At 38.4% G+C, this 27,619-nt stretch overlaps 1 protein-coding gene across 4 annotated transcripts; it reads right to left on the bottom strand.

Annotated features, from left to right (window-relative positions):
• Window positions 1-280: 280 nt before the first annotated feature.
• Window positions 281-27,619, bottom strand: SUN1 (Sad1 and UNC84 domain containing 1). Of its 4 annotated transcripts, XM_088529439.1 has the most exons (23): window positions 27,595-27,619; window positions 21,778-21,874; window positions 15,949-16,143; window positions 15,427-15,617; window positions 14,274-14,300; window positions 13,982-14,176; window positions 12,447-12,569; window positions 10,978-11,061; window positions 10,540-10,650; window positions 9,016-9,114; window positions 8,285-8,378; window positions 8,112-8,170; window positions 6,918-7,054; window positions 6,561-6,785; window positions 5,987-6,073; window positions 5,588-5,631; window positions 4,876-5,011; window positions 4,111-4,365; window positions 3,474-3,558; window positions 2,888-3,003; window positions 2,132-2,299; window positions 1,292-1,384; window positions 281-867 (listed from the first exon to the last, which is right to left on the bottom strand). In XM_088529439.1, exons 2-23 carry the CDS (start codon window positions 21,852-21,854, stop codon window positions 754-756), a joined length of 2,715 nt encoding a protein of 904 aa, XP_088385565.1. In that variant the 5' UTR covers window positions 21,855-21,874; window positions 27,595-27,619; the 3' UTR covers window positions 281-753. The 4 variants fall into 4 exon arrangements, with proteins under 4 accessions (XP_088385565.1, XP_088385567.1, XP_088385566.1 ...); XM_088529441.1 differs by lacking the exon at window positions 10,540-10,650; XM_088529440.1 differs by lacking the exon at window positions 9,016-9,114 and having other exon boundaries at window positions 27,595-27,618.

Genomic DNA, 27,619 nt, shown 5'->3' with positions numbered 1-27,619 from the left:
TTAAGCCTGCTGAACTGCTTAGTAAACATTAGTATACAGCAATTAAACAACCTGACTGAATTTGCTATGGTAAAAACTTAAAATCATTTCAGTTAAAATTATCCCTGACTTTTAGATCGACTCATGGCCACAAGTTACAGTAAAGCATTCTCATTTGCTGGTGTTTAAATTAGTTTTGGTTGCATTAACTATCCCTGACAGTAATATTTATAATATTAAACACTTATTTAATAAGCCCTTTATGATCCACCAAAAAGGTCAAAGATGAGTCATCTGCAGCGCACCTCTAGATACAGTCGGCATTTAAAAGTGTACCACAGTTTTTGGCTTATGGTGTCAAACAGAAGTACGCAGTTGAATGCTGGATCAAGAAAAAAACAGATTCCTAGTTGCAGAAAGTGTGGTTTATTCTTTTAGAAAGCCTATACATTCATTTATAATAAAATAGGTGACACCTGTTTGCTAACTGAGCTTTATGAACCAGAGTAGTTTGCATGCAATATTTTTCTCAGCATGGACACAAAAATATGAAGCTAATTGGCAGTTACAAGCCGAGCACCAGAGCAAATAAAAGTTTTGTTAATACAGTTCTGCTGACAGTCTTCTGCCTTTACCAGAGGATCAGTAATTCGGTAGTTTACATCTCACATCCTCATCCTTTACAGATTCCAGTGTTCTAGGTTTCCCGGTATATACAAATTGAAAATAAAATGTACAACGAGGAGAGGAAAAAAAGCTGTGTAGTGTAGAAGACTATTCGGCTGGTTTCCCATGCACTCTGAACCGATAAAGACACGTATACTCTGCATGTCCCCAGTTAGAAACAATTCTCAGTTCCACTATTTGGAATACGTTCTCATTTTTCTCCTAGAGAAGAAGGAAAAAGCAAACACAAACCAGAGTCAGACTTCTAAGAGATACGTGCACAACTGAAGTCGCTTTACAGATTCTTGCCAATTTTAACTTTTAGCAATATCTAGATTGTATCTTGGGAAGCTTATGACATTGTGAATACAGCTTTCAATTCCTTATTTGTGAAGGAAGACAGAGAGAGCAGCATGGAGTGGACTCTTTCTGCATTTAGTGTCTCCAAACCACTTGTGAGCCAGTAGCAGACCCTCTTTCTCCCACCTAATTAGTCTATTTAAATCACAGGGTTTAAGGCAGATAACAAATAGAAATGCAAAGTATAGGGCCCAAAGAGAACAGGATCTTTTTATTCGTCTGTTATTATGTACTACCACAGAAAATAACATCTCCTGACACCATAAACGCTGGCATTCAGACTTACCTTTACTGGAAACATCTGCAATGGCTCTCCTCCTTGATCATAAAAGTAGTGTCCAAGCAACACACCTTCTTCTTGATATTCATCCTCTAGACCCTACAAGAGAAGGGCAAAGAGTTTTGATCCCTCCAAATTTGATCCCTCCAAATTTGAGATCAAAACCAGATACATGTCTATATACCTGAATATCGACAAGCAGCATTCAGAAGCCTTAACAAAACCAGTATCACTGTGGACAATATAAAGGTTCAAGATGGACAAGAATGAGAAACATCAAGGCTATAAATAAAAGGGAAGTTAGGAACTATACGTTTGCAGTGGCTGTTATTTAATAAGTAAGAGCTGGACAAGCAAAGCTTTTCAGGCATCATAACTAACAAAAGTAGCTTATAACAAACGAAGTAGCTTATAGACTTCTGTTATGCAACAGTGTCTACAAAAATAGAAAGTTAAGAAATATTAAAAAAAAAAAGGCACCACAAATAAGTTGAAAAGCTAAAATGTGTGTGTGCCCAGACAGGAGAGAAATGGTAGGGCACAATAAGGCATACTGGAGAAACTTATTGAGTTGTTTAAAATTTGATGTTAGCCAAAAAGACAGTATCTTCTCCTCTCAAATATTCTTCTCCTGTAAAAAGCAAGGCAAAACAAACACCAGAATGAGTTTTACTGCTTTGAATTCCTAGATTTGGAAGCTCTTCAAGAATATAAGCAAATCTAAATGCAACAACAGAAACAGCAGTTCTCTTCTTTGCTATTCCTCCCTTGAGCTCATTTTCCAAGACAGAAAACACAAGTATTCTTTACATTTACAAATTTTAAGAAGTTCAAAGTCAGACTTACATATACTGAAAAGTTCTTAGGAGCACTGGTGATACTCCCTGTTGGCGAAAGGGCTTTGGGTATATGTTCCAAAGTAAAGGCAGTTGGGTAGATCTTCATTGAAAGTCTAACTACAAGATAACCCTGGGATCCTTTGAAAGCCCAGCAGTTTCCTGGATACATGTCCGGCTAGAAAACAGTTTAAGAGAAAGAAAAAAATTAAGTATTTCCTTTTTTTAAGGGTCATAATGAATTCTGAACTATTAGGAATAGCTGTAAAGAGACACAATACATGGCAATCTCATCTGTTTGGTAAAATACAACATAAAGTTCACAACAGCTTTGATCCAAATCACAGTTCACCCTCCAAAACAATGGCCAAACAGAGAATGAGATGAAATTTCTCTGTGCTCACTGCATTATGCATCTTCTTGGTTGTTCAGTACAGAAAAATATGGACTGCACAATTTCAGCTGCGCTCTTTTCGGGAAGGTAGCACATCTTCCCAAGCTACTAGTCATGTTTTGAAGAGCCACCTTGAGATTATTTCCCAGCAGGAATCCTCTCAGTGCCCACACTTTGTACAAGCCCCATGCAAAATTAGGACCTTCACAGCAGGCTCAAGGATAACTAACCAATAACCCAGATATACTGGAAGAACTCCATTCACAAGAGCAAAGTTCAATCCCCAGGATCACAGACAACCAACCAGCATCCAAGAGACAACCTGAGTCACTCAATAGGTAGTGCTGCAGAGTTTATTTATCCTTTCATTACCTGAATCACCACTCTGGGAGACTGGGAGAAGTACCACAGAGGAATCCCAAAGAGGCTAATTAATGCTGTTTTGGTCTCATACGTTTCAGAGCAGCGAGTACTCAGAATGCTGCCACCTCAAAAAAAGATAAATTGGGTTAGCAGAAATAGTTACTTGTTCCTTCCCAAAGAAAGCAAAGATTTGTAACAATCTTAACAACTATATCAATTATTTCCCATTATTTTCCTCAAAGATGTATTAAAATTATTAAAATCTAACAATTAAATCAAGTGCATTATTACTATGATCAAATAGTTCTATCAAAAGTAAAACTTTAAGGAAAGACTATCCAACACTATGGTGTTTTAAGAAAACATTCATCTGTTTTTCATGTATATTTAATTTTGTATATTTTTAGCTTTTATCATCTACTATAGAGTTTGTGGCGAGTATATCACCCTATTAATAAACAGGCACAGATTGTAGTAGTCTAAGCACTGGGCAGCACGCAGGACAATGTCTTAACTTTTAGATTTTTTGCTTTTAGATTTTTTAGTAGATTCAATGTGTGCTATTTATCTGATAACCACTTCCTCTGCCGTTTACCTCCGGATTCTAGGGCGAAATCCACCATGCCAGTCTTATCTTGAGAATAGAGCTTCAGGGCATTGTTTACAATAACGTGTGCTTGCTACAGACATACACACAGAAGGGAACAGAATGGGAAGAGAAAGATTTTAGTAACACTAACTGATAGAAAATTGATACATACAGATCTATAAAGTTTCATGCATCTTTTTGAGATGTTGTACTTGAATACATGGTTGAAAGTCTCTGTTAAGCCACAAGCCATTTTTAATACATGGCTGTCTGGTTTAAAACAAACTCGAACTGCATCTCAGTTGATGTTTTCTTCAAGAGCTGCATACTTTTCCCCAGCTTTCCAAGTGATGCAGCTGCAATTTTGGGTTCGGTCACATTTGGGGAAGTCTTCAGCTTTTAAGACAACATACTGGGGGAAAAAAGCATGTTCACAGCAGACAAAAAAGCTGTGACCGTAAGGATGTTTGAAAAAAGTGTTTTCTGCAAGCTGTTCCCCATTTCCTTTAGTCTCTTAGGTAGGTTTTAAAAGCATTAAATCTGTATTAATGGTCAAGCTCCATAAAATGTCTCTAAACTATTTTTTACAATTTTAGCTGATTTTTTTTTTTTTTTTTTTTTTAAAAGTCTCAGACTAACTTACCGCTTCCGTGATTCCAGAAACCCCTGCGTTATTCACAGCATTTGTTACTACTTCAGATGTTAGTTTTTGGTTTGTAGATGACATATAAAGAGTAATATTCTTGAGGATCTGCAACTCTAGATCTTGCAGCAGAGTCTGCAAATCACTTTTGCTCACAAAATTGGATGCAAGCCATTGAAGAAGCGATTCGGGAAAGTCTTCTTGTCGATCACCAAAAACCATCAGCTTGATGGATTCTTTCACTTGGGCATCTACCTAGAAGAGCCATTAACAATTGCAATAGAAATTAGTCTTTCTAAGCTACTAAGTAGTACCATATGTATAACATGAAATCAACATGGACTTCAAGCACTATCGACAGATCTAGCCTACATTGACTTAGGCTGGAATAAGAGGTACAGAAAAACAGAAAAAACTGAATGCTTCCTTTATGTTTTGTCCATCAGACCAAACAAAAGCAAAAAAACGCAGAGCAAAATACACAGTTTACATTTGGGGCCTCAATAATGCTTCAGAATAGGAATTAAAGTTGACAGCAACAGTTCAAGGGAGGCACTATGACAACTTTAAGGACAGCAGTTTACTAGTTCAGCAGAGTTAAAGTCATTAACCACTTGCTTATGGATACGCTTTGATTCCCTACACAATCAGTCAGTGCATCTTGCGATAACACTCCAATAGGATATTTTGAGTATATATACCTTTCAGGAAAGTTGAGCAAAACTAAGTAGTACCAGGTTTTACTGGGACAGTTTCTGAACTTACTTTTTCATGAATGACATCTATTTTGTCGCAGCTAGTCTTCACACTTTGCCAATTTAACAGCTCTGATTTCATCTGAGACAACTCTAGCTCTAGCTTTTTAACTTTGGATAAGAGGTGATTATGTTCCTCTCCATCTCTGACAAAAACAAAGAGTCAATAATTAGAGAGAAAAAAAAAGAGCAGTTTCAGTCATTCCATCAAAATCCAAAGGAATAAGACAGTTGTCTAACAAAGCCTTAGTTCAGTTATTAACCAAGAAACGCTGTGAATGCTCAGTAGGGGTGTGTATGTGCAGGGCAAGGGAGACATCATCCTAAAGTCATTATTAATTTAAATAAGAATTCACTAAGTAATAGTCTTTTTTTTTTCCCCCTAATCTCAAAGGGAAATCTATTCAATGAAGTGTTACAGGTTTTTCTCCCTGCATTACACATTACATAAGTAGGCTATAGCACAACTGACAAGCCAAGACCATGGACAAAGATTTGTCTTGATAAAAGCTCAAGAAGATAAATACAAAGCCTATCAAAAAGTAGGTATTATATAATTCATTAAGCAAACTGAGGAACAATTCTAATCTCTAATAAATGTTACACAGGGGCAGTCAGATAAAAAACAAGAAAGGGTTAGTTGTATTTCACAGAATAACTTCTATCATCTTCAGTTAGTGTCCAGATTGAAAGACCAAAGTATATTTGAGGAGTATTCATACCGCATCGTTGTTGCTTTGGCCATGTCAAGTTCCTTCTGGATGTCCTAAAAATACAAGAGTTTGTTTTAACATACAAAGGATAACATATATAGCAGAAGGAGGACAATAAAGTATCTCATTAAAGATGATGCATTTTAGCACCACTTATGTTTATGTCCCTAAATTACAGAAAATATAATATTCTCAGTTCTGTCTCACTGTACAGTGAATAACTAAGTCCCAGGGGCAGAAAGACAGCAGCAAAATTCCCATCCCTTTAAGCAGGGAGAAAGGCTAACAAGAACACAGACTGTGATGGAAAAAAATGCAATTATTAGCATGAAGCAAATATACAGCTTAAAACTCTCAGAAAAATAAAAGTTACAGCTGTAAGTAGTTAGCATATCTAACTCCCAGTACCTCAGATGTAGCAGAGAGTTTTCCAAGGAGATCTCCAAGTGTTGTGATACGCATCTCATGTTCTTGATGTAAAGCCAGAAAGCTGGTCTTAAAAAGAAGACAAAGGAATTGTGCTTTCTGAATGTAACAGCTTTTTTTTTTTTTTTCTCTTCTCTTTTTCTCAGTAAGGTTTTTCTTTCAATTTTTTGTTCATAACTCTCAAAAGTGCCTAATATTCTGTGGACTGTGTGAGAAATTACAGCATCTGCAATTTAAAAAGTGTGACTCTGTAGTAGAGTGGGGGTTATACACCACAACCCTCTTCTTTCTTAGCAATCTTTCCTATAATCTTTTTTCTCTGTATGCAACTGCTTTCAGTGATGTGAGACTATTTTAGACCATCTATCTGGAATTAAAAATTATATCAACAGTAATAGAGGAGGAACAAAAACAGTGATTTTACTCACTGGCATTTACTAACTATCAATTAATTCTATACCAGAAAATAAAATCCAGAAGCCAGATCACTAATAAACTGCATTATCAGAGTGCTCTGATACGTTTCAGAAAGCATCAATGACTGAATTAGCTTTACCTTTTCTTCCTCTTTCATGTCTTTGAGATGCTGACTTATCACATTTTTTATTAGTGTTAATACTTCACTTCTGTCACTCATCTGGGCAACTTGATCTTGAAGCTTTTGGAGTAGAAGCATCATTTTGCTATGTTCTTCATCATAGTGATGACATCTGTCAGTCACGAAGGCCATTTGCTTTTCCAGCTCAGTTATACGACCAGTATCAAAGATATTTATGGTACCCTGAAGCATAAAGATTTTAATGTATAAAACCAAGCCATTTGTTTGCATCACTCTTAGTAACAGCAGTTATTGTGAAATATTTAAGACACAGGAGTTAAAATGGTCCTAAAATACAGAAAGGTTCTCCCTTACCTTTGGAGGCTGCACAGAATGAGAAGAATGTGGTTGTGGTTTGAGAGTAGAGTCATGTATTCTCTGCACTCTGTGATCTGTCCAGTTCCACGAAGGTAATAACGCAATGAAGCTATTGAACCCCCAGGACCACATACCTTTTGTGAGCAGAAACAAAAGCAAAAAGGACATTGAGGAGAAATCTGAGAACTGCTTCCATCTACAAGCAGAAGCCTTTACTCAGAGAGACAGGCCACCTTGTCTTTACAAAGCACACAGTGGACAATATTCCCCCTAAGTACAAGTTAGTGATATGAGCTACTTCAGAAGGCTTTAAAATTTGTTAGGTCAAGCACTCAAGACAGTTAATAAAAAGCAACCAATGACACACAGCTTCGAGTCCGGTAACTTCTGTTTATACATCATATATCTTTAATGACATGCTACTGCTTCCCTGGGACCTAGATTTTACTTATCCAATAAGACAGGCCATGCTCACTGAATAAAGAAATATTAGAAAGATAAAAATATTTTTTTTATCTGAATAGAAAATATCTTGCTTTATATCCTGTTTACTGTATCATGTTGCATCATTATCTAGTAAAAACTGGAAGAAATTTATGTTTCCATGGCAACAAGCACTTGACAAAGATTGCATTTATTTTTGCAATACCTTAGTGAGTACTATTTTCTATATTGGGTAATTTTTCTCCTCATCTATTGTCCTAGTACAAAGAATTTTGAGTCCCTACTGCAAGGGACTCAAGCTTCCTGAGAAGCTTCAGCTTTCCTACAAAGAAACTATAAGATCTTTCTGACATGGGAAAACATAAAATTGCTCTTCAGATGTGGCCCAAATTCTTATTTATTTCAAAAGTGGCAACTGGCCTGGAATATTGCCAGCTAACCAGTTTAAGCTTTGTAATGTGTCAAGAAACTAAAAACACTGTTTAGAGCAAAAGAATTAATTAGAACATGTTGTTAAAGGAATTTAACAACTGTATTTTTATGGAGACTGACGTCCATAGCCTACTCTGAGCTCACTGAAATTCAAGGAAGGGATGTGGGGGGTGAGAAGGGTGCTTGACTATCGACAAACTGAAATTAGGCCTTATGTGCTTTGTCTTCTCTGTAAGCTCAATCGAAAATGCTATTTGGACACAACAGTAGTAAGCACACGTCAACTTGCATTAATCAGCTGAACAATTCACATACCTAGTAAAAACAGCAGTGGGATGAGAAACAGTAGTAGCTTGAAAATATTTGGAAGGCATCTAGAGAAAGAGATAGAGAAAGCTTACATTAAGTAAAAACATATTTGTCATTTTTTTCTTTTATAATTGGGTAAAGAATTTGCATAGAGAAAACCCTTTTTTAAGGAAACATACCTTCTAAGAAGAAAAGTACTGAGCAAAGACATCAGAGTAACAAGCTGATACCATCCATTTCTAAGCCACCTGAATACACCAGAGGCTGCCCTCCCTACAAGATAAAAAGGGGTAACATGGAATGTAATCACTGAAGCCCATGTCAGAGGAAATGAAGCAAAGGGACATGCAACTGTGGCCAAGACCACTTTGCACAGCAGAGAAATGGATGAGTACAGGTAACACATGCAGCTTAACATCTAGATTTGTATCACAAGTATGACAGCATTGTAACATCAGCTACTCAACACAGACAACAGCCATGCAAAAAGATGAAATGCTCATTTGTTACAACAGGGTTATCTTGCATGAAATTGCCATAATGTTTGAGTCCAAGCCCTCTGCTGAGGGCTTCAATGTATTTCAGTAACTGCACAAATTAGCACCAGGTTTTGCTATGAGGAATATCCTGATAGGAAATTACTACCAAACCAAATACACCCCACTGGTCTTGGGGACTCATTTTCTGGGCTAGCCATATATTAATTCCCTCATGTTTCCCATTTATGCCTGCGAACAGAAACATATCCTCACATTAAGCATCTTTCAGTCAATAAAGTCTTAGCATGTGCATTTCAAGGAGTAAAAGCAATAGCAAGAGCACAGTTGAATTAGTGTAAGCCACTTATTGCAGGCTCCTAGTTTGTCAAAAGAAACAGGCAACATGCACGCACACAGATCAGGATAGTAACCTGAGGAAAAAATGGGCAGCCAAAGTAGAGACAACACCTTCTGAGACACAAGCCAGCCGGTTGCTCCCACTGTTCGCAACACGTGAACCATAAAGTAACCTAGATTATAACAAATTAACTGTATGTGGTAACATACATAAAGCAGATGATTTTTTTTTCCAGTACATGTAGTAAAACTGAGATTCAAGTCCCAGTTACATGTTCTGCACAAACCTGTTACCATACCCATCAGTAAACTATAAATTTGGATCTTCAATATTTATATATATAAAAATAGGAATTCAAGTATAACCAAAAAAGTGAAAAAAATCTTTATACATACAAACAGAGTAGCACTTGCACACTTAGAATGTCACGTTTCCAAAATACAGAAGATTTATATTTTGTAGACTTATATAGTTAAGAATACTAATTATAAGAGATAATATTAAAAAGCAATAAAAATATGTTTAAAGCATATTATTTTAAAAGTATTTTATTTGCTTTTAGTTATACACTAGTGATGTGTGAGAATCACCAGTGATTCATGTGAGAACGGAAGAGACAAAAAAAAAAAAAAAAAAAAAAAAAGTGCTATTAAAGTTTCAAACCCTAATCAAAGAATTAAATCAGTAAGAAATACTAACAAGGAACACCAAACACTACCACCTATAGAAAATGAGTTCCAAGCAGCAAAATAAGTTTTAATGAAAAGTGAATGTTCCAAGGAACTTCAGGATGCCAGTTTGGAGACTCTTAAAAATGCTATAATCTAAAGCCCACTGAAGCCAACAGTTACTGAATTCTAGACTACATCAGACTAGATTAGACTTTATTCTAAACTAAGTAGCATACACCTAGGAAGTAATCCTACATTTTTTAGATTAGCAGAGATATCTCAGTTAATCTGGGGGATGAGAGATATACCAACCCAATATTTTGCAAAGCATTTAGGTGACTGAAGTGTCTCAAATCATTTTCCTTTGCTGAATAAAGAGCATTCAACAGATTCTTGATGCCTCTGTCATTCAAGCTAGGGAAGGCTCATCTCACAGGGAAGAGTCTATCACTATATAAGATTCCTGTAAAAGTCAGCTATCACTAAAACAAAAATAAAGTATTAAAAACCCTTTATTAAGATAAACTGTATATCAATACCTTCATAACTTGCTTTTCTTTAAAAGTCAGTTTTTCCACCCTATGAAGGGTACAGACTTTCCTGAAGTGCAACAAAGTACAAACCTGAATTATATTCTACAATTTGACTCATTCTTCCCAACACACTTCCCAGGTGTCTGCTATTCTCACACTTACTAATAGGTAAGTAGTCTCACTACCTACCAAGCTTGTATAAAGTCAATATCACAGCAAGAGTCAAACAGGAAAAAAAATATTGTGTAAATTTAGTTCTCTAGATATTTCAGTTTAATCTGCTTTGATAGATGCAGTTAAGAAAAAAAGAAAAAATGCAAACCAATACAAGTTATTAACACAAATGAGACTGTGAAGTAAAATAAAAGCAAATGAAAAAAGGTCCAAGTCAACCTGCATAAGAAAAGGTGTGCCAAATGGTCCTTGCTACCCTTTTAGCCCATGAGGATTGCATGTGGTCTGTGGTGTATGTTTCAAGATGTTTCTTCCCCTTACAGTCATCACCTGTTGGTTGTGGTAACAGTCAATTAATGTGACACAGTCAGTATCAAATAAAAAGTGTTACAAGATAAATTTGAATAGGTCTATTTCACATTATTACATATTAAACCGAGACCCATTAAGCAAATTTAAATGGAACAATACTCATTTAGGACAATACTACAATATACCAGGTAAGTGCATTTTCCCTCCCCTACATCTGAAGTTAGAAAACAGGTGGGTACTTTATAGCTTCCATAGACTCATGGAGCATCTGACATTATTCTGGCAATACTGCAACATCCAAGACTCCAGCCAAGACTAAACGACAACGGCAATTGCTATACTTACATATTGATTCCTCATTTACACTAAGACGGCTATTGTCTCTAAAAAACTCCTTTACATTCATGCTTCCACAGTAATCCGAGTGAGCTGCAACACATCAAAAAATATATAGATGTACACACAGGTATGTTTCTCTCAAGTTCAAAATCTTTCAGATACCCATATTTTAACTACTATTTTAAGAACATTTAAGTGAAATGCAAGAAGCCTGAAAAAATGGTTCTGAAAGAAGCCTCTTCTGTCCAATCACACTTTCTTATTTAAAGATGACAAAGCCTTACAGCTCAGAATCCTTCTGCTCTCCACTCCTCAATAACTCCTCTAGTTCAGTTTTCTGGTTTTGCAGAAATGCCAGAGCTTTGCATATGATACTTGGCTCTTACATGCCTAAAAAGAGACCATTATTTAACTCTTTTGGTTTATCATATCCTAAATTTTACACTAGTCCATACCATCTTTGGATTGGAAATTTTGGAAAAATTCCAAAATGGAAATGGATGGAGATTTTGATAAGATCTTGCCTGAAAGTTAAGAGAAAATTTTTTCAAGTGTAAGGTCCATCCCTATGGATAATTGGAAAATTAATCTTTAATTCAGAACAAAAATAAAGTGCTCATTACGTGAAAATGAGCAGAGAAAATACATTCTCTTTAAAATCCGCTTAAGTGCTTTAAACTAAGTAATTAGTTAACTAAAAACAAAACTTCATTAAAAAATAAAACCATCAAATCCTAAACACCTATTCTCATTGTAGGGCCAGGTTTCACCTGTCTGTGTTGGTTCTTAGACTGACAAGAAAGCATCAGGAAGTTGTAAGATATCAAGGCGAACAGAACAAGAAGAGACATAGACGAAGGTTTTTTTTTTTTTTTTTTTTTTTTTTTTTTTTTTTTTTTTTTTTTTACACACACACAAGCTCCATAAGCTTGACCAGAACAGTTAAACTGTTGTAGACAGAAAGTAAGAGCAAATACCAAAGAAAAAATGAAGTTTTTCAAGTAAGTAAGATGTGCCTAAGAACAGGGATGACTGCAGCTTTACTTTTCAAGGTAAGTTTAAGTAAAGCTTTATGTGCACAATGGGCATAAGGGTAATGAAGATCCCACTCTGACACTGAAAAGTTAAGATTTGACAGTGTTACACAAACCAGTTTTTATAAACTAACTTAAGATTCTCAACTAAAACATTACCTTCTGGTATTTCCTAGAGAAAATCCACATGGCAATCTCTGTAGAGAGAGAATATGTGGAGGGGAAAAGAGGGAAGAGAAGGAACGTGTGGAAAGGTTAGCACAATTGAGAGAGTGGAGAGAAGAGAAAAAAAAAGGGAAAGGACAGTAGCCAGCAGAATGACTATGAAAAAGATGCATAAAGGTGCACAAAAGGTTCACTGCAACAGGTGAAGGCAGTAAGAAGAGAGCTACACAAAGACAAATCCAGAGTGAAGACCAAGCTTGACAACTGAAGAGGTACCTTTATGTTCATAACCCAGCCTCAGCAGAACCATTTGAAATAGATGCACTAAGAGTGATGCAAAAGATGCTGCAGTATGTTTGACCAATCGCAGAATCTTACTCATGTAGAAATAGGTGCCTCCTATTAAAGAAAAAAGTATGTGAACATGAATTATTCACCTACATGAAGTTGTACTTCTATCTCTGTGACAATTAGCTACCAGAAAAGTGAGGCTGAAGAATCCAAAGCCTTTGTTTAGCCGGGACTAGGAAGCTTAAACAAGCACGATAGAAAAAGTCTGGATGCACTAGATATTAAAGAAAAAGCTTTTGCAAGAGCTATACCCTGAATAAAATGCCTTCAAAACAGAAATACGGCTTCAGTGAGAATGTCTTTTCTTAGTGAAGATTAAGAACCCTAAATAGCAATGAATTATTTCTTACAGAACTTGCAGCTTCTCAATTATTTTAGCTGTTTCTATTAACTTCATGGTCACAGCTCCAAGGAAATAACAGACAAACTACACTCCTGTTTCAGGCTTGACAGACCTTTTCCCTTTCGTCTAATGTGTAAACTAGAGGAAAGAAGTAACTGCAGTAGCCTGGCTTAAGAGTTAAGAGTTATTTTCATTACATCTTCTCCTTTAGAGATAATTCAGCAGGAAGAAAGTCACAGTTCTTCATAGTGCTGCACTCATGGAACCAGTCAAATTCCAGAACTCGCTGTGATTGTGTCCTTCCCTCCCACAAATTTAACCTAAACTGCTGTATTAAAGTTCAAAAACACGCAGAAGGATGGGTTCACTTGCAAGAGTTTCCTGCGCAAACACAAAGCATTTTGTAGCACCAAAAACATGACTCTTGAAACTCTCATTATGTCAATACAACAGAATGAAAAAAGCATAGTGCAGATAAAGAGAAATAAATGCCTGAAAGCCTTGAAAGTCATGCCTTATAGGGGAAGGAAGTCCATTTAGAATCATTTTTTCTTCTCCATAGTTCACCTCTAATATGCTAAAGTTTAAATGCCCTAACACTCCCTACCTCTCCCCTCAAAAAACCACAGGTAAGTTTTCCTGGGTAAAAGCAACTCTACAAAGTTGCAGTTCTGCTCAATCCCAAAAGTTCAAATCACTTAAGGAAAACAATCAGACTGTATAAAGAAAGTTTCTTTGAGAAAACACTGGCCAAGAATCTGGTGGACAGCCACACTGTTTCAATACCAGATTAAGAGACTACCACAGCCAGTACAGGCTGGAACAGCACATAGGTTCAAAATGATGTGGAACGCTATTAAGATATGGAACTGATCTTGCTATTCCTTAATTCCTACAACAGTATGAAAAGAAACATAGCTGTATATCAGAAGCTGACAATACCACAAACTCTTCACTGACATAAAAAAGGTATTTTGCAATAAAATGATCTTTATAATCCAACTATTGATAAAATTTAGCAGGATGGGAAAAGCGCTTAAGTAATATTATTAAAACGAGTCGGTTACAATGTATACCATTCTGACACCCACATAAAACAGCAGAGAAAAATACTTACTAGATGTATGTTTCTGGCTTCTATCCCTGGAGTAAATTCTGGAAGTTGGCATGTGGGAAGGGGAGTATGCTGTAAGAACCTCCTTCCGTTCGGAAAGCATGCTGCAGTCGTTGCAGGTATAGCCATTGATCACTGCAGTCTGCATTTCTGCTGGTGCTACCTCACCATTCCCCTGCACCAGGGTCATATCACTGCCTAGCAAACCAAGAGTAGGACATTCAGCGACAAACTATCTACGTTGCTAGCCACAGTAAAAAGAACACTTGTTGAAACAAGAGTACTGTGTAGTTACCTTTAGGGTCAGTGTCATCATCAAGACCTTAAAAAGGGAAAAAAAAAAAAAAAAAAAGTTTGCCCCCAAGTATAATGAAATCCCATACTCAACTATGACATCTGAAACTGACTTAAGAATGCTGATCATGAAGTAAAAATACTCATCATGAAGTGGCTTTAATAGTTTAAATTTGCAGTCCACCACTTCCCTAGATACATATAAATGGGCACTAGTGTGGTAGGGCAACAGTTAATGAAGTTTTCTATGGAAGAGGCTGCAGGATAAAAACATGAATGACAAATAGCATAGCCAGCTCCCATGTGACTTTACAGCAGCTAATTACAAGCTTGTGCTATCTACGTTGCTTAGTAACCATTTTGGTACTACTGTCTTTTAAAATCTTGTTTTAGAACCCAAGCACTCTGAAGTTTAGCAACCATCTACTGAGATTGAAAGATTCTTAGGACCTTCTCTGACACTAACATGAGATGTAACTAACTAGAAATGAGAAGTCCAAATTAGGGAAGAGAAGTCATTATCTCTTCCCTTACCATTTTTAATAGGGAAAGTTCCCACAGCTTTGCTTTGCTGAAAGAAAAAGGAAAAAGAAGGCTCCAGTAAAGCCTCCAAACTCACAACCACACACATCTCAAGAAATTTTAAGACAATATTAATTTGTAACTTTTAGGATATATCAATTCTGAACACACTGGCTTATAAATAAACAAATAAAGTGTCCTTAAAAAAACCCTAAGGAAAAGTTTTACCTTTTTTACCTTTTACCTGTTTACCATTCTTTTGTACTTTATATACATTTTGAAAGCAATGGTAAGAATGATCAGATGAAATTTAGCACTAAGTCCATGCTGCGTCTGGTGCTGCATTACAGAATTGTATACACATCTTTTGGTATATGAATTGGACAGTAAAACATGTCTTGTTGTTGACTGTACCACCAAAATCAAGATCAGGAGTTTAAATATTAGGCAGTGAGCTTTCAGCAGACACCTTAGCAAGCAAAAATCTACAACAGTGTGTAAGTAAGTGTGTATGTTTGGGGAAAAAAAAAATGAAGAAATGGGTGTGTAAAAGAAGACATGGACATATACCCACACATGCCAAACCACAGTTTTGACACCATTTAAAATAAGCAAGAGAGCTCATTACCCACCCCAGAAATGATCAACTTCAGTCTGCTCTCGAATCAGAGACTCGTCCAATATAGTGGACACCATTGACGTGTCACTGGCATAGCTATTGAAACTGCTTTGGCTAAAAATAGAGGAGCTGGATAGATTTTTCCTTGGTGTATGTCTCACAGTGCCAGACTGTTTATTCATACTTCTGCGTTGCTTCGCCATCCTAGGAAACAGAAAGCAAAAACAGAAAAGACATAGCACTAGATATACAAATTTCTGTTTGTTTCTTATTTAATAAGTGATAGAACCATCAAGGTATTTTAGCACTGATTGAACCTCAAAGCAAGGTCAAGAAAATCCTCACTCTTGAGCATCTATACTCACACAAAGACTTTATTGCCAATTGCATATCCTCAATATAGTAATTTTCAAGATACAATAGTAAACACTAAGAACAGAGTAAAACAGTTAATGTCTTACTATATTACCATGTTCAAACATAAAATCTCAGTCATGTTTCAAATCAGTTCATCTTAATAAAAATACTTGCTTACTTAGAAGACTGCTCTCTGAGAGACAGGTTTCCCGCATAAGCGCCATCATGCAGGATATCATTTCGGGCATCATCTGATTTACTAAAGCCCGCAGCAGCTAACCGTAAACTACGCCGTGACATTCTTGGCGAATCAAATACTGGATCCAAATTGTGTTCAGTCTCAAAATCCAAAGCAGCTGAAGAATAGCTTGAACTAAAAAAAGAAAGTAAAAGCAGAAAAGTTACCAGATTATTGAGAAAATTCTGACAGAAACAAACGAGCCATTCAACCTAGCCTTGGTTTTCATTTAAAGCACTTTATTCACAGTTATGGAGTAAATCTGAAAATATATTCCACATATTCCTAAATTATTTGGGTTGTGTAGATATCAGAAGTTTTCCTGTGCAATTCATGTAACATTTAACAACTGAAACTGCTAGGAAGAAACAGCTAGCATGGGAAACAGGTTTGAAACAGAGCTCGAACAAGCATTACACAATCCCTCAGACACATGCACAGTACATTTGGGACCAATTTAAAGGATGAAGCCATCCATGGCACAAATTTTCTTCACCACGCCTAGAAGCAAATTAAAATTCATTATGTACCGTAAGATGCAAGGGAAATTTTCATGTTTTTATTAAATAAGAGTTCAATTTTTCATCTGCTAACTTCACATTTTGAGAGCCAAAGACTCATATGAAAAGTTATTTTGAATTTCGAGGTCAAAGAAGAGGGAACTCCCCTTTGATATATTTATAACAACTCCTTCACTCTAGTCACAGTAGCTTAACAAGCACAAAAAGCATAAGGGGGGGGAGGGGAGAGGACGGGGGAAGATTGAACTAAATTAAGAAAGTTTCAAAGTCAAGAAATATTTACGTATGGCCAATACTACCCACCCTCCCCACAAGCACCCAGGCATGGGTTTTACATTTGATTCCCTCAAAAATCTTTATAAAAACTTACAATGAAAACCAAGAAGCAAGTTACAGAAAGACACAAGACCAAAACAAAAAAAATGATAAGATTAAACAGAAGCTATTCAGACTAAAGCACAGTCCTTGTACATACAATGAAAGGAAACATTCAATCGCATAAGCAAGCACAATCTGTCATGACACAGTAGTAAGAGGCTCGGTGCCACAGCCGCTGTCACTGAAGGTATCCAAACATTCCGTTTCCTGGACCACCAACTGCTCCACAACCCAAGTGTTCTGGGCTAGCCCTGTTCCAGGCTCAACCACTGTGATATTACAGCCCTGCAGAGCCATTCCTTCAGCTTCCCTGCGCCCTCACGAGCAATGTGTATGGTACCTAAAGCTGCCTCTTCTCCTCCAAAACTCAAGCAATCAAATGAACAGATTCTACTGTGCTATCTGTATTCAAAATGGAGACTTTGACCCCTTCCTGGGAAACAAAACAAATACACCTACAATTATGAGAAATGGTACTAGTGAAGAAAGGATCACTTTGATGCAAGGGTTTTTTTTTCCACATAATCAGCTAAAAAGATATAAAAACAAAACATTATAAAATAATAATGAAGGTGCTAAACAATGATTTTACTTATTGCTTTAAACTTCAGAAGTCAGTACCAACTTTTATATAACTATTATTTTGTCATATAAACAAACATTAGATGTACTAGTAGCTACAACGTATATACCTTTGTGATTAATTCCTGGCAAGGTCTGTGCCTTTGAAGCAAGTTTCCCGATTGCTCTACAACATAAATGAAAGCACACGAGCCAGTCTCAGAGCATGCAAAGCAAACCTCTCCTGCTTGGAAATCCAACCCAGCAAGGCACTGCAGTTGCTGGCGAGCTCCAGCTGCACATGGGCATCCAGCCCACTGAACTACACACTAGAGCTAGTCCAAAGCAACCCCTTGTCTCATCTGCCCCAAGGCATGTGGACTCGGTGCCAGGTATTCCACACCACCTGCTTGACCTTGCTGGACAGCACTGCTTGCTAACATAGCCATGCACAAAACAAGGCAGGAGTCTGACTCCAGCTTAGAGCAAACCCAGCTTACTTTAATGCTGCCCTCTGCTTTCATCTACAGGGAGGAGAGCAGTCAGAGAGGAGCTTGCTCGTGTGAAGAAGAAAAAAAACAACAACAACAACAACAACAAAAACAGATTCAGCTTCATTTCACTAGGCACAGAGAATATAGTTTTGCAGTGGTTTCAGAAGGTCCATGCAACTCGCATTCTTGTAGATGTGAAGTGAGGACAGGAGTTAAATATGGCTTTCCTGCTGTTCATTCCTTCATCCTCAATAGTTTATTATTGAATTGAGTCCCTCCCTAAACAGTTGCTTCAGAACTCAAATTTGCTATTTACACTTGCCACTATACATTTGTTTTTTCTTATCTTCACCCAGCAATTCATACAGATACTCGATTCACAGGAACACAGAGTACAGGGGACAAACTGACAGCTGTAACCTGCCTCAACGGGTTTCTCCTTGTGAACACTTGGCTCTTACTAAGTATCTCAAAGTGCATTTACCTCAATTCCAGCCAAATACCTCGCTTGGAGCTGGGCCCTACAATCTAAACACACCACGCTATCTTCTCCCCTTTAAAACGGGGAGAGCTTCTCTCTTATGAAGGACAGTAGTTCTCCTCATAAGAAAATACAAAGTGTCTGAGATTAGAATCAAGTCTCCTTATTTTCTATGCTGTTTTTCACATCTTGGAAAAGCATCTTTTTTTCCTATGGGAAGAATCACATTTTTGCCCTTTGATGGGGCATTTTTGGTAGGCATTTTTGTTAGACCTACTTAATATGTATGGCCAGCTAAAAGCCATACAAAGATGGAATGCAATCATCCTACTTAAGCCTACACCCCCTGGCAATCTATGCAAACTGCAAGTCCCCCCACGTCCTGGGGCTCATGCCACAACTGCTGACTGCATCTAATCTTATCTTTATTGCCGATTTCTTCCCTCACATCAGCTTCTGCAGAGCAAAAAAATGTTATAGACTTTGGAGGGTTAATTTTCAAGTTACATCTACGTAAGGGGAATAGGTCTGCCATTTTTAGCACATGCACACAGACTGGTTGAGAGGGCATTAAGCGTTATTTACTTTGCAAGCTTTGGAACAAAGTGGGCAAGAATGTTCTGGATTATTTAAGACAGTGACAGACAAATACAAGGCACCTAGAGAACTACAGCTTGTTTAGCTATATAGATTTAAGTCTTTCCTGATTTGGGCTAGAAGCAAAAACTAGAGGCATACAAATGCTTATGAACATACGGTAATCCCTTGAGTATAAATATAAGTTCTATTAATAGGTTATATCCAAATCTATTAATAGCTTGGTAGTATCCAGCTCTTCTGTACTTTTCTGTAGTGCCACATGCATAAGTAAACTTCTTTAGAGAAGCTCATGGATAAAGTTTGTGGCGAAGCTCCTTGAACTGTCAAAAGCAGACCAAGTCAAATCCCAGGATAAGCAAAGTTAATACAAAGAAAGGGGACAGGAGAGAAAGAGGAAGAAAAAACGAATGCACTCTGGCAAATCTTAGCACAAAAGCACAGCCAACTGGAAACTTAGCTCCATGCACTGTTCCTCAGGTGAAGGGGTGAAATTCACCCAAATATTGCTTGACATGAGCTTGGAAAAGCCACACGAACAAGCTGGCATTCAGCAAACATTCAACAGGCAGACACAGATACGGAAGCATGCTTAAAAGTCTATGCAGTCTATTCTCTTAACATGCTTAAAAAAGAAGTGTTGCATAGTTTTCCTCCTTTTAATATTTTGGATTCATGGAATTTTCAGAGAGGAATTTTTAATTGAACACTTGTTAATTCTCCAGGAAAAAATTACAGCGAGAGAATTAATTTCAATCTAGTTCAAAATACACCTGTCTTCACCAGGTCAGCCATTAAAATACAGCTTCTCTAGCTCTGTTTTTGAATACCTGTATCTAATGCATAGCTAAACAGAACAGAAAATGGAAGACTAAGAAGCTTCAAGAAATTGAATCCTCCCCTCCTACAAAGGCTTCTTCACAAGTTCTCAGCTCTGCAACGTGACAACCTCCATTTATGTAGGAAGCGAAACACTTCAGTTATTTTCTGCACCAAAAGTATCAAAGTCAAAATGCACTATACTCCAGAATTCAAGTGGGATCTATCACCCTGCATCTTCCTTTCCTAGACAGTTAAATCTTTGCTCATGCAGCATTCTTGTCTACTTTTGTGAGAAACAAATATGCCACAATAAAAAGTAAACAAAAAGTCATCAGAGACGCTGTAGCTGCAAATTAGCTTAAACACCATTAAACTTTATTTTTCTGAGTGCATTTTTTTTAATCTTAAGTTATTATTAAGATCTCCTATTCCATCTCACATAGGAGAAAAATAGTTGCTGCGCAAAAGACAGCTCATCTGAGTATATTATAACAATTTTAGACAAATAAAACAATCCGGGAAAAAAAGCAGTGACAATTTCACAACTCATTTTAGGAAAGATGGACACACACAAAATAAAAAGAAAAAGAAAACTCACACACAACCCTGGAAAGAAAGAATCAAGGTCTACACTTGCTGCTTATGTCCTGTGATAGAAGTAGTTCAGCCAATATATTATACATTCACAACGCAAAACTAGCATCTACAAAGTAAAAACTCTCTTTTCATTTAACACTAAGTGATAAAATAGCAGACCTACTGGATGATCAAAGGCACGTAAGTCATCTTCCACCGCCCAGCAGGTTCTTCCGTAAGATCAGTAAACACACTTTCATTTAATCAACATTTATCAAAAGATGTTTTCTAAAACTTCAGAAAGAGTTACAACTTCATTGTACTATAATTAGTACAATAAACATGTTAAGACTTCCGTTTTGCTACACCAGCAACATAATTAAAAAGATTCCCACCAAAACTGATGAAAGTGAATAATCGAGTTAATACTGTACAGTATTAGCTAATGCTACAATCTTGACTGCTTTTGTCTTATTGACAACCGAATTACTTTCCAATTTAAATAGTAGATTTAAATACATATTAAATGTACACTCATGTTTAATAGGCACAGAACAGAAAAAAAAACCTCATACTGCATTTTAACGATCACGCTTTTTTTAATCTAAAAACTAGCCAAGCAATAACCAGACCCGTCTACACATACACATGAATTTTGATGCAAGTTCCCTCCATTGAGATATTAGATTTAATCACGAGCCACAATCTAACATTCAAAAATTCAAATTGTCATCTTCAGATTTCTTTTGAATAGCATAATACAGAAGCTAGCAAACACTCAAGTTATTTTTAGAAAAATGAATTTCTTTATGCAAGACAGACTAGTAGTTATAGGTTTAAACAAGACACACAAAAAAAGAGTTCATTAGAATACAAATGTTAGTTACACAATAAACATTTCTGCTAGAAAATTATCAGCAAGTTACCTCCAGCTAAATTCCACACTAGCAGTGAAGAGTGCATTTTAATCAATGTTTTAAAGCAAAAAAAAAAAAAAAAAAAAAAAAGTGTGGCAAATTACTAGGCACACAGAATCTACAAGACGTAAGAGAAAATATTTAAGAATTTTTACAACACCTTCATAGAAATAAAACACCAACTGTAACTAGGTGGAGACTGCTTTATTCATAGCAACTAATCAACAGTGAGTCATTATCTTAGTCATTGTCCTGTTAGTTTGGGATGTATTTTTTTCTCCATTTAGGACACAGCAGTGGTTTTCAAACACAGACCAGATAAAGCATACTTCTTTAAAGAATTACCATAAAAGCAAAACGCTCTGGAAATAACAACATTCGGAGAACATATAGTTTCTCTACAAGAAAGATAAAGTTCTCACCTGAGCGCATACGTATAGCCAGTGTTCTCTGGCACACATTGGGGAGGGGTGTACGTGTGTAGGCGTGAAAAGTCCATGTTGACTGTTTCAAATCATACTGCAAAAGGTGAAAATAAAGTAATGCAATGATTTAAAAATATTTAAAGCCAAGGTAAGAGTCCTTGCATCATTCAGCCTGTATTATGAAGTATGCAGTAGTAAAAGCTACTGTTGCAAGAAACATGGCACTCAGTAATATTAATGCTTTTCTTAGGTAACTTATTATTGCATGAAGTGCAGCCTTTCTTTTTTTTTTTTTTTCCTGAGTGCATTTTTTTTTTAACCCTACTCTATTTTCAGCAATCCTGAGTTCTCTGGAACACTGCTGCAAGATAGGCCTCACTCTTATCAGTACCAAGCTACGCTTCCATATGAGGGTTCTGCTGCCCTCCTACAAAGTAAGCATAAAGACTTAAAATATACCTAGCCATGTTTTCAGAGGCCTCTTTATAGATAGCGACTTTTGCTTCAAAGACCTATCATTGCTGCAACCAGCACAGACTGCCCTTAAAATGCATAACACTGCTGAAACTTAAATATTTATGTACAGGGAAATCTTTTTCTTTCACAACCTCTGCACCTCATCCCTAAGCAGCAAGGAGACTTATTGCATTTCGATATGAAATGCAGGATTTGGCACAAGTTATTCTATTACAGAAACACTGAATACACACCCAAACAGAAAAGCCAGCTTCAAAATGACTCACATGGCTTGAATGAGGTACATTTTCCACGGTGGCATTCACTTCAAAAAACAATTTTAAAACTTTCTTTGGGTTCTTCAGAATGTGCTATGACTTTAGGAAGAAAAAATTGTTGTAGCCATATCAAGAAGCTTGTGGAACTCTACAGGTGACTATTGGTAGCATCATGAAAGTTTTCCAAGTATTGGGGGGCAGGGGAAGAGGAAAGCATTGGATGAGCCACAAGAAAGAAATTTTGCTTTTCTAGAAATGGTTATTTGAGAGTAGACTCTTTGTGGTTAGTAAACAGGAATTTTCAGTATTCTGGATTTGCATAGTTAGTAAAGCTGAATTCTGGCTACTTTCAGGTTATCTATGGCTCCTGTAGCAGCAGCAGTACCCAGCATACTAGTGTACTTAAAAGATATTCCACACAACTCTGTCAAAATGCCAAACTGAAATCAAAACATGCCTGGATAAAACTTGATTCTTATAATCAAAATGTTAACATATTTTACAGGATGCACTTTGCTGTGCTGAAATAGGAGTTTTCAGTTGAATAAAGATGACAAAAAAGTACAGTCACAAGTAGTAGCAATGTCAGTTCAAAAAAAAAATCTCTTCACATAACACTAAAATACTCTGTCAGTTCCCTTGTCTCTAAATCCTGATGTTAGTAAGGAGGACATCATCTCAGTTACTGCTTTAAACAGTTTTACTCTTGTTTTTAATTAAGCTTTCAGGCCTATCTCTCTGAATGCAAGCACCTCCCATGCATTTGTGTGTGTAATGAGAAATAAGGTCTCATTTCTGCTATTTACATGATAGTTGTTGAGGACTAAAGGGGAGGCATTTCCATTATGTGATATTTTTTTAATTTTGCTTCACATTTCACCTAAAATTTGCTATGGATTTTTTTTTTTTAAACCTGCTATTATTTCAACAGCCTAATTTTAGGTGCCTAATTTTTAGGTTTCCTAAAAATAAATAAGGCAACGAATGAGCAACCCACTTTATTTATAAATATTCCACATACTATTACAAGCAGAGCCTTAAACAGAACAGATCAGGGGTGGGTGGAGAGCAACAAGTCTCTCTAATTTGTTCCTGCATGTTTGACAGCACTCTACTGCTCATATAAGCCCATGAATTCCTCTTGTTTACAAAACTTTTATATGCAAACATGGCAGGGAACCAAAGAGGCAGACTTTGTACCTACTTCTACTTTTAACACTTTTGGGAGCCCACCACCAGATTTCCAATTTAGCTATCCCAAGACTGCCTGGCCTCCAATTCATGTGGGCTTTTACTAACAGCTCTGTTGCAAATATTACTGTGCTCAAACTTTAATCATTCTTCCTTCTTCAGCAAACCCACAAAATGCTTACTTCAGGGTGGGAAGGGATACATGTCATTACTTAAAAGATAGTAAAAATATGAGAACTTAAAAACGATTGAGAAGCAGCATAAAAACAACCAGACATTAGATACCTCTATGACCTATCATTGCTCCTTAGCTTACAAACTCACTTTCATGTTCTTGAAGAGGACACAGCTGAATTTGTCACAGTCTACTTCTCAAGAAAAAGTAACTATCTTGTAATAGCATCATTTCTCCCTTGCAAAACAATTCTACCAGTGCTATATTAAATGCGCACAGTAGAAGAGCAAGAGAAGAGAAAAATTCTGAACTCAAAGTACAAGGGCCTCTGTAAAAGAGGGAGCAGCAGAATTTACCTCAGCACAGAGCCCTGGCTACCTTGAAAGGATGTAGAATATGAAGCCGAGTGGCTTGAGGCCACACCACCGCCCCGTACCCTGTTTACCTGTAAAAGAGGTATCTACCTGACCATTTTCAGAGCTGGACAGCCTCAGTGAAACCTGGTACCACTGCGCGAAGCTTCATGATGCTGTGCAAGGGATATGTTCCCATAGGGGCTACTAAGTATGGCAGTGTCACAAGGGGAGGGCAGTTGCCAATATATATTGTACGTACACTACAAGCGACACATGGCAAGGACAAGTATGAACCTCATTCATGCCTTATCTGAAGTACAAAAATAGACCTCCAACAACATACTATCTAGGCACTTCCTTATGAACACCCTTGTGACAGAGGAAGTGGTAACATCACCATTTCACAAACAGAAAACTGGCAGAATAGAAATATGTACCAGAAAGCCTGCTATTGGGAAATTTGGTTTTAATTTTCTATTCAGGTCCCAGAAAACCGTTGTAATTACTGAACCATGCTGCAATTCACAGATGGCAAGAGGGAAGCAAGCCAGGCTTTAACCCTCCCCTTTCCCAACAAAGACTACAGAGGTCCCTTCCAAACTCAACTATTTCATGATTCGGTAATAATTCAGCTGCGCTTCGTAAACTAGTACGGGCATAGGACAAGGTAGGAATGAGAAAACTGGCAAGAAAGTATATCTTACTTTCTAGACAAAGGTTTACAAGCAGTAAGTTTAAAACTCTCAGAGATGCTGAGGGTACTACTTCAAGCAGAATCCATTCTGTCGTTATCTTCTAAGCAAGTCAACTCTGTTAAGTCACTATAACATACCAATGCTGAAAGACTAAACAGACTTTTGGACTAATTAATAGAAATGAAAGCAGAGCATGTGGCTCTATCAGGTTCTGAGAGCAACTTGTATCAACTTGTAATTTCAGACTTCATTTTCTATTATTCAAAATAACCAATAAAAAATTGATAAAAAAATAGTAGCCAGATTAAATTGCTGTGTAAATATACTCCAGGAAGTATGTTTCCACATAGCCATATATGTGCAAGATTAAACAGGCTGAAGAGCAAAGAGCTCCAAGTTATAATGCCATAAAGAAAGAAATACACAGATAAAATAGACACACACACACACACCTTCTTAAAAGGAATGCTGATCTTGCCTTAGAGATTCAAGTAATAAAATTCACACTTTAAGCTAGATGTTAGCATTAAATACATGTTAGCATGCAAAGATCCCCAGACATACATGTCAAACTGTAATGTCACTAGCAAAAAAAGGGTTTTCCCTAAACAATAATGTTGCATACTCACACCAGGTGCCATTTCAAGAGCTTTTTAGATAGGAAGCCACGCACAAACCCTCCATACCTCCAGCTACGGTGAAACAATAAACATGCCCGATCACTGTTTGTACACACAGCGGCTCGAACACTGCACGGCAACGCACTGAGTCACTCAACGAGCTAGGAGCCTGCAGATGATCCTGGAAATTGGAAACCTCCCGCGATTTACTGCGCCGAGGGCGCCCGCGCTCGCAGAGGTGCGGGGCTTTGTTTACAACCTCCCTGCGGCAGATTAAGCCGCTGTAGGGAGGGAGGGGATTAAACGGGGGCTCCGAGGGGCCCCCAGCACGAGTCACGCCGCACGCGGGGCAGGAATTTGGTGTCGAACCGGTGCCTCGGCGCCACCCGGCTCCCCACGCGCGCCCCGGCCCGCGGCCGGCTCCGCTCCGCCCCGCGCGAGCCCAAAATGGCTTCCCCGGCGCAACAAAGGCCGAGGGCCGAGGCGGGGCGGCCGCGGCCTGGCCGGGCTCCGCGCGTCGCTCCGGGCCGCGATTTGAATCCGCTGGACGCCGCCCGCCCCGCGCCTTTAACCCCTCGCGGCCGCCCGCGCGTCACGCGTGGGCGCTCTGACCGCAGAACTCCCGCAAAACGACAACAAACGCGGGACCCGCACGCCTAAAAACGCATGTTCCCGTGCGCTCATACAACAACTTCAGTATTTACAGCCTAATTTCAGCTACAGCAAAAATCTGAGCCAACCTCCTGCTCTTCCAGCTTCCTGACCCAAAATACGTTTAAAAAAAAAGTCCACAACTTTCCCTATCCCTATCCCTCACTAGCGAGTGAGACAGCTTAGCTCTCAGGATAACCCTGCCAGATATATCCCTGCCAGATTTGCTTAACACACAAGTGGAAAAACACACCTTGACTGCTAAGCTTGTAAATAAAATCCTCCACACAGGTCACTCGCAAAGTAAAAGCCCACAGCTAAGATTTAAGATACTATTATGCAAAGCTACATATATTAATAAAGCCCTACAGGTTAGGGCAGAAACTGGACATTAAGCCTTGGAAATTCAACAGGGGCATTAACCTCTAAGTGTTGTTTCAAAAGCACTAGGATAGAAAAATATAAAAATAACCAGCGAGAAGAGATTTCACTTCCTGTTTGCAAGATGTTAATCTGAAACACAGAGGGCTGGGCCGGATAGGGGGTTTCTAGGTATTGCAGAGATACTCGTGCAGGAATCTGCTAGCTAAGAGTTTCTACTCTTGCATGTTACGCAGTTCTTTTTTCTTCTGAAAAAGGAAATAAGGCAAAACTAATTTTAGGTTTATTTATAATTTATACACTATATTTATATATTTTAAGAGGAGCATGGCACTTCTTAGGCCTCCGTGGAAGGCCGTCCGCTGCCGGTCTCACAGCTCACCAGGTGCTTCCACCCCTCGCGGTTTCCGAGCTGACACCGAACTCGATCACGTTGATAACGCAGCTACCCGATGCGCAGGTGACAGCAACACTAAGACGCTGTCACGCTATTCTGTACCAAAACTAAGGAGAGTCACCACAAGGCAGGGCTGATGCTGAGCTATCCCATATTAAAAAATAATAGAAAAAGGGAAAAGAAGAGATATAGGAGGAGAGCTCTGCAGTGTGGCGCACCCGAGCCTGTCTCTGAGGCGGTAACTTCGCACTAAGGTTACAACTGCCCTCCTGGCACCGGCCGCTCTCCCGCAAGCCGGGGGGGAGCCGAGGGTCGCGGCCGCCCCCTCAGGCCGCAAGAGCGGAGACCGGCCCCGTCCCCAAACTGATGGGTGAGAGCGCCCCACGGGCCGGGGAAAGGCCGGGTAGGGCCCGAGGGCCGTCGGCTCCTGCTCCCCCGTGGCGGCGCCGCCGCTCAGGCCGGCTCCGAGGCGGGAAGGCGGCGGCAGGCCAAGCCGCGGAGGAGGAGGCGGCAGCCGCGGCCCGCGAGCGGGTGGCGGGAGCCGAGGGCGGCCGCGAAGCTGGCGACGGGGAACGGAGAACGCGAGGCCGGAGCTCCCGGAGCGCGGTCGTTACCTGGCGCCGGTGGCAGCGGGGCAGA

The sequence above is a fragment of the Tinamus guttatus genome, unplaced genomic scaffold, assembly GCF_059628265.1.
Source record: "Tinamus guttatus ecotype Peru unplaced genomic scaffold, ASM5962826v1 Tinamus_guttatus_pri_ptg000330l, whole genome shotgun sequence".
NCBI lineage: Eukaryota > Metazoa > Chordata > Aves > Tinamiformes > Tinamidae > Tinamus > Tinamus guttatus.
The sequence above is the reverse complement of the archived record's forward strand: the minus strand, read 5'-3'. Positions and strand labels throughout refer to the sequence as shown.